The 7,357-nt window shown below is 53.4% G+C and overlaps 1 protein-coding gene across 1 annotated transcript; it reads left to right on the top strand.

Annotated features, from left to right (window-relative positions):
* Nucleotides 1-4,094: 4,094 nt before the first annotated feature.
* Guca2b (guanylate cyclase activator 2B) lies at nucleotides 4,095-6,426 on the top strand. Its single transcript, XM_004645947.2, has 3 exons — nucleotides 4,095-4,214; nucleotides 5,358-5,544; nucleotides 6,203-6,426. Exons 1-3 carry the CDS (start codon nucleotides 4,125-4,127, stop codon nucleotides 6,259-6,261), a joined length of 336 nt encoding a protein of 111 aa, XP_004646004.1. The 5' UTR covers nucleotides 4,095-4,124; the 3' UTR covers nucleotides 6,262-6,426.
* The last annotated feature ends 931 nt before the right edge of the window (nucleotides 6,427-7,357 follow it).

Here is a 7,357-nt window from a genome sequence, read left to right as displayed (position 1 = left end):
TGTTTGTTTGTTTCTGTCTCCTTTTTCCTTTATGGGGATGGAATCCAAGCCATTCATACCGAGTTACATCTCCAGACCTTTTCTATTTTTTTATTTTGAAGGTTCTTTGTAAATTACCAAAATGCTCAGACTGACCTTGAACTTGTGATCCTCCCGTCTTGGCCTCCCAGAGTGCTAGGATTAGAGGCATGTGCCACCACACCCAGCAATTGGTAGGTTGAAAGCAAGCAGGCACAAGCTGTAGGAGGTCAGGCTGCCGCTGAGAGGTGGCACTGTTCCCGTGGGCCGTGAAAGGGGATCACTTGGACCAGTCGTGTGGAGCAGCCCCATAGAGAAGCAGTGACAGGAAGGGAGCAGTTGTGTAAAGTGACTGCATAAGAATTCACTGCAGGGCTGGGGAGATGGCTCAGTAGAATAATCATTTCCCTGGCAAGCGCAAGGGTCTAAGTTCAATCCCTGGTTCCACAAAAAAATAAAATAAAATAAAATAAAATAAAATAAAATAAAATAAAAATAGAATTCACTGCAGATTAATCTCAACTCTGACCTGAAGAGTTCCTGGCCCACCTGCCTGCATTACAGGTTTCAGACCTGCTAGCCCTGACAACCACATGAGCCAATTTCTTAAAATAAACCCAAGTAAAAGACTGGCAGGTAGGTAGATAGATGGAGGAATAGATGGATCAGGTATGATCAAAGTATACAGTGTAGAGAGGCAGAAAACACGAGGATCACTACAAGTCTGAGCTGCTTAGTGAGACCCTACACACAAAAAATACAGTGAACACTTAATTTTTTGAAATATGACAGTAAAAACATATTGCCATTTACTCCCCCTCAAGATCCCCCACCCTCTTCAAACACAATTATCCCATTTTTCTTGCCACTTTCTGAAGCAGTTTTCTTTCATAAGTGTCTTTATGAGGTATGACCAAAAATATGGTAAATGCTGAGAAAGGCAAGCTCGCCAAGCTTTACAGTGTCTCCACCCACCTTGCTCACAGGGTGCGGTCCGTGCAACTTCTGGCTCTTCCCCAAAATTGAAATGACCATGAAAGATAAGCATTTTGAACTGATTCAGAACAGCAAGGCAGCAAGTGCAAAAAGCAATGCAGTATGTTTTAAAGACAGAAGAGGATTCTGAGGGAGGCTCATGGTAATGTATCTTTTACTATAACAAACTTTTAAAAATTCAAATATTAACTGTATTGTTTGATAAATGAACAGCTCCTATTAATTCTGTTTCTCTGGAGAACTTTGCCTGTTACAAGATGTCTCAATAATCCATGAATGGGCTGGGGAGATGGGTCAGTAGAATAAGCGCTTCCCTGGCTCATCCACGAAACCAAGATGATGGTGCAAATATTAGGGGAGATGATATGTGACCGGAGCGAGCCTGGGGTGCCCTGGAGCTATTCTAACATCTAGGGCACAAGAAGAGAAGAAACCAACTGAGGAACCAAGGCAGCAGAGCCAATGAGAGGAACTTTCAACTTGGAGAGTGTGTGTCCCAGAAAACAAACGAAGGCCGAAAGGTGGCATGGTCAGCCACTGGTGGGATAAGGTGTCACAGGCTGCCTGTGGCAGTGAGCAGGAGGCAGAAGCCCAGTGTGAGGAGCAGGATGAGATGTTCAAAAACACAGGGGTGAACCATCACCCCTGTATCCCACGAGACCTTCACAGGCCAGCGTAACCATCACTTCCCACATACGTGAAGAGGGAAGTACTCTGCAGCATGCGTCATCATTGTCATCATCATGCGTGGGCTGGTGGGGCTGGCAGCAAGGTTTGCAGCCTGTGGCTGTGTGGCATTGATGGATGTGGGGTCATTCATGAAGCAATTAGGAGGAGATGGCTTTGAGCAGGAATCCAAGTCCTGTCAAGCAGATAAGGAAGTTGTACCTTGTTCCCGGGGAAAGACTGACTTGTGAGAGGCCCTAGAGGATGGGGTTAGGGGTGAAGGAGGGAGGGGAACCACAGTGACAGGGCCCTCTGTACCCACAGGCTTGGACCTTGTCCCTCCATGTGCCTGGGAGGGACCCCAGTACCCCTTGATGCTGGTAGAAGGAGCACAGATTTGGGCTCAAGTGGCCTGGTGACAACTTCCAGTGCTGGAAATGGGTCACCTTTATTTCAAATGAGAAACTGAGGTCACAGAGCTTGTATCACCTGGCAAGGCTGCAGCCGCTGGTCACACGCTGTGCTGGACAGGACGGCCTCAAGTTCAGCCTGAACTGACCAAGGCCAGAACCGCTCAGCTGCAGCCCCAGGCTCGGGGTCTGTCTGGCAGGCTCCATGGGGAAGGCAGGCAGGGAAACCTGCAGATCTCCCCGGCCGGCCAGGGCTCATGGTGGTGAAATGCGCAATTTAGGAATGGGGAGAGGCATGTACTCCCTGGAAAAAGAGGAAAGATTTTTTTTTTCCCTCACAACAAACACTGTAAGGTTGCGCATTATATTCTTCATTTTACTGGTGAAGAAACAGAAGACCAGAGAAGCTACATAATGTGTCCAACAGCACAGAGCTCATGACTGCCAGAGTCCAGGTTAGAAGACAGCTCTCCCCATTTCCAAGGCCTGCTGGCTTTTCTTGAGAAAAGGTGAGAATTTTCTAAATAGCAAGCCTGCTCATCCTGCCTTCTCCCACAACAGCAACAGGCAGGGTACATTACTGAGGCTGCAGGCAGCATCCGTGAAATGGGGACAATCGTCACACGTGCCCTGCAGGGCTAAATGGGATCATACTCACACTACAGCAATGTGCCTAGCACACAGTATTCAAAAAACAAAAGTGACTGTTATCATTGATTATTAGCCACTAGTGTCTTTACACTCTGGAGAGCAAGGGCTAAGTCTGGATTCAAAGCAACACACAGCAAATGCCAAAGTTCAATGGAGCTTCCCCCTCTTTTCAGTCCAAGATAAAAAACAGATACATGTACATCCCAGGCATCAAGGAAACAGGAGATGGGATCAGGCACTTGTAGGGAGGGAGGGTATGGGATGCAACATGGTGACTTTGGTTTGGCCGCCAAGTTAAGAGTGGCAAAATGCACTGTGGGGGCCACCACCCAGTATTATGCATGGGGTGCCCACCAGAGGCCGAATGCGCCTGGCCATGCCCTGTTTATAGCTGCCTGGTCTTGCCATGGTGACATCACCTGTGGAGACTTTGCCCTTGTCTCTCTGGCCCACCCTTCACCCACTGTGACAGTGGGCTTACGCATTGCCTCAGATGCAACTGTGAGGTTAATGGACCTGCAACAGGTGTCATGTAGGAGGTGAAGGGCACTCCGGTGGGTACCGCTGCAGCACCCCTCCAGCCACCATGCGTCCAGAGCTCTGTGTGCCTGCAGGGATGAAAGAGCATGCAAGTTCAGCCAGACTCGGGGGCTTGTCTGAGATCATGCTCACCGCAGAACTCAGGTCCTACTTCCTCCATGCCGACTTAAGCTGTTGGCTCCTGGCAGGCACAAGCCAGGGACATGGGCCACACACGGGGGCAGCAGACAGGCCCAAGTCAGGAGATGATAGGCAGAGGCCTGGTGGGGAGCTGGTGGGAAGGACAGCCCCTCAGTAGGACTAGAAATACAAGTAGAGATAGTAGTCTTAAGGAGAGAAGCCCTGACACCAATCCTGTGCCCTCACCCCTTTGTATCTGTGTGTCCTGGTCCCAAAGAAAGAATTAGTCTGACCTGGGTCAATGACACCTGGTTGGAGTCCCCACTCTGCCACTGATGAGCTCTCTAACCTGCATAGGTCACTTGGCCTCATGGGCCTCACTTTCCCTGTCTGTGAAATTCTCTCCCCCCCCCCACCACCTGTGGGCATGAAAGGGCAAAGGAAAGTGGTAAGCAAGGCCTTCACAGAGAGCCCCACATGGGCAGCCAGCATGGGAAGTCACTTCTCTCAGGCCCTGTGCTCTGGGTTTCTTGCCCTTGTCACCCCAGGCTCCTTCCTGGGAACCAGTCCTGGCTTGTCAGAGAGCCAACTTCTGTCAGCCCCACCCGAGCTGGCCAGTTAATGAGTGACCAGGCCTCTGCAGCCTGGGCTATAAGGCGCCGCCAGGTGGGAAGCAAGTGGCAGCCAGGTGGACAGCGACAGCAGGGACACAGAGGGAGCAAAATGGGCAGCAGGACCTTGTTGGCGTGCCTGTCGGGGTTGGCTGTGGTCCTGCTGCTGCTGCTACAGGGCACACAGTCAGTCTCCATCAAGGTGAGTCCCTCAACCTCAGCCTGACACCCAGTCAAGTCCAGAGTCCAGACAGCTGGTGCCTGGGAACAGGCGGAATGTTGACAGTGACCGTGATGGTGACAGTGAAGGACATAAGAGCCACACTGCTGTTCAATTAGCACTGCTTTGGCAAAGGCTGATGCTAGTCCCAGGGCTCAGAAGGTAGAACACGATGTGGGATTGAAGAGGAGCCTGAGGAGACCCCTCCTTTATGAGGCCACGTCTGACACACAAACTGTCTGAGCGTATCCATCATGGTGGGGGACCTGCTGCGGGCAGAGGTGTGGCATATTAAAGGCCCTAGGGGCTGGAGAGATAGCTCAGTAGAATAAGCATTTGCCTGGTAAGCACAAGGGCCTGAGTTCAATCCTGGTTCTGCCAAAAAGAAAAAAAAAAAAAGCCAAAGGCCCAGAGGGCAGGTGGCAAGGCTGCAGGGCCCTTCCAGGGGCTGTGAGATGGGAAGAAGCTATGCAAGCAGGGCCTGGCAACTGTGCGGTGGGGTGTGGCTGGCCTCTGCCAAATGTGGGGAGCTCGAGCCAGGGAAACAGCTCTGCAGCTTCAGCACCTGCCTGGCAAGTGCAAGGTCCTGAGTTCGATCCCCAGTACAAAAAACAACAAAACTGACTAAAATGATCTGACAAAAAAATATGGGGAGCTCTGGCATCACATGCTTGATCAGGGCAAAGTCTCCCCAGAAGAATGAAGAGGTCTGGGAAGGGGTTTGAGAGAGCCAGCCCAGCCAGCCTGGGTTGCCTCGTGTCACCAAGTCAGCTCCAGAAGAGCCCCACAGGGGATATTAGGTGGTGAAGGAGCCCAGGCTCAGATGGTCAGGGCAGAGGTGGGGCTCAAACCTCAGTCTGCACACCTCTAACACCAAGTCTTGGTCCACAGAGTCACCCAGCTTGCAAAGACTGCTCCCCAGCTCCCAACAGCCTGGGGCAGAGTGTGTGCAAAGGGCTCAATAGACCAGACACGACTGAGCTCTCCCAGGCTGCTCTTTGCAGCCCAATCCGGACTTTTCATGAGGACAGCAGAGGGTCCAGGGATCTGTATGGCTCTAGGGCCCCCAGGGATCATGGTGGCCCTGCCCATCCCTACTGACCCCTTCTACCCTCCCTCCCACAGTACCAAGGCTACCAGGTCCAACTGGAGTCTGTGAAGAAGCTGAAGGCCCTGGAAGGACAGTGGAAGCCCAGCCCCCGCCTGCAGGCCCAGAGCCCCCAGCCCTCTGTATGCCACCACCCAGCTCTGCCCCTGGACCTCCAGCCTATCTGTGCCTCCCAGGAGGCTGCCAGCATTCTGCAGGCCTTGAGTAAGTGCCCCACCCCCAGCTGGAAGATCCTCCTGCCTCTCCTGTCCCAACCAATTTAAGCTCCACACCACCTGCTGCAGGAAGGGAGGATCCAGAATCCCACCCCTGCCCTCCCCAGGAATGTCCTGGTTTGGACACAAAGTCAGTCTTGGAGTCCATCCAAGACTCCATAGATGGGAGGGGAGGGAGCCCAGAGAGAAGCCCTCCCCCCACCAACAGTGAGTATGGAAGCCCAGGGATGCTCACAGCCAGTGGTCTGCTGGGATGAGGATCTGGAAGGCTTCCAAGGGCAGAGACAGCTAAGCAGAAATCAGAGGGCACAGCAGAGCTGCACAACAGAACTCCGTGTCTTGCTGCCCCCTCCTCTGTGCTGGGCCCTTTGCCACATTCCCTTTATGGCTCCTGGTCAGGATGCTCTGTCTCTTTCCTCTATAATAGACAAGAATCTGAACTTGGGCCCAGAGCAGAAGTACCTTGCCCAGGCACAGTGGGATCGGAGCCTATGCCCCTCACTCTGCAGCCCAAGCTTCCTGCTGGGAGGATGGTCCAAAACCTCACCTAGGTGGCCACTTTCTGCAGCCTGGCCAGTAGCCCCTGGGCAACCATAGCATCTCAGGTTCAGGTTCAGGTTCACCTGACTGACCTTCTCTCCATCCAGGGACCATGGATAATGACGAGTGTGAGCTGTGTGTGAACATTGCCTGTACGGGCTGCTGAGATGATCCTGGGCACCCCCAGCCCCAGCCCATTGCCGTGCAGCTCCCCTCCTCTCCCCTCCCCAAGCTCAATGGAGAAGCCATCACCACCTTCCCAGGGCCTAGGCAGCTGGACCCAAGGAGAGCTAAGCCTGTTGTTTCTGAATAAAGATTCTGCCCACACGGGGCCAAGTGTCTGTTTATCCATCCCAAAGAGCAATGGGTGGAGGCAGTGGGAAGCTGGATGGCAGAGGAGAAAGGGTGGGCAGAGATAACAGGCAGGAGTTTCCCCGAGATTTCAAGGCCTGAGGGGCTGACTCATGAAACCCCGCTCATAGATAAGGGGGGCCAAGCTTACAGAGCAATCCAGACTCTGGGACCCTCCAGCTGAAGCCACAGCCCCCCAGTTTGCAGCCAGAGCTCCTGTGCTATTGATGGGAGGAGCAGAGGTGGGAAGAAGCATGGGGAAGAGAAGCTCTCTCCAGGCTCCTCAGGGCTGTTGGAGACAGGTTCTGTCCCCACCCTTTGTCCTCTCACCCTGAGCTCCAGCTAGGAGACCTCCTTTTCCTCCCTTGTGGCCTGGGGGTATGGATGGTAGCCAAGACTTGCTGAGCCTGTGCTCAGTCCCCAGCACTGTTGCCAACACTGGGCACGGGTACTCAGCCAGATGGACGGCTTGCCCATCTCCTTTCACATAGGGAGTCAAGCACACACAGAAGCCCCAGCCTGGAGCCACACACTCGCACAGCGGCCAAGCAAGTTCTTCCCGGCACATCTGACCCGTGTCCACACTCTGACTCCCTTGCTCCTGTCTTGCCTTGTCCCAGCCCACAGCTGATGGCAGCAGGGCCCCAGGCAGCCACCACATCCTGACAGGGCCTGAGCTCAAGCCAGGAGCTGCATTAGCAATTCTCAAGCAGGGTCTTTCCCCAAGGTGGGACCCTTCTCAGACCTCCTCCTGAGAGCCAGGGAGCAGAAAAGCTGCCGCAAAAGGCTGGATCCTCCCTAAGTCTCCAAGCCCACGGAGAATCCTGACCACTGCCGGACCTGACTGCCTCCTAGCACTCCCACCTCTTCCTCTCCGGCCCCTGTGGCCAGGGCCCTGTGCACAGCCTGCT

The sequence above is a fragment of the Octodon degus genome, unplaced genomic scaffold, assembly GCF_000260255.1.
Source record: "Octodon degus isolate 3935 unplaced genomic scaffold, OctDeg1.0 scaffold00245, whole genome shotgun sequence".
NCBI classification, from domain to species: Eukaryota; Metazoa; Chordata; class Mammalia; order Rodentia; family Octodontidae; genus Octodon; species Octodon degus.
This window is presented reverse-complemented; position numbering and strand designations above follow the sequence as displayed.

Excerpts from the sequence above, each read along its gene's own strand:
- Guca2b (XM_004645947.2), top strand. The coding sequence starts at position 4,125 with ATGGGCAGCAGGACCTTGTTGGCGTGCCTGTCGGGGTTGGCTGTGGTC. Across the intron at positions 4,215-5,357 it reads CACAGTCAGTCTCCATCAAG|TACCAAGGCTACCAGGTCCA; the intron begins GTGAGTCCCTCA and ends TCCCTCCCACAG. Across the intron at positions 5,545-6,202 it reads CAGCATTCTGCAGGCCTTGA|GGACCATGGATAATGACGAG; the intron begins GTAAGTGCCCCA and ends CTCTCCATCCAG.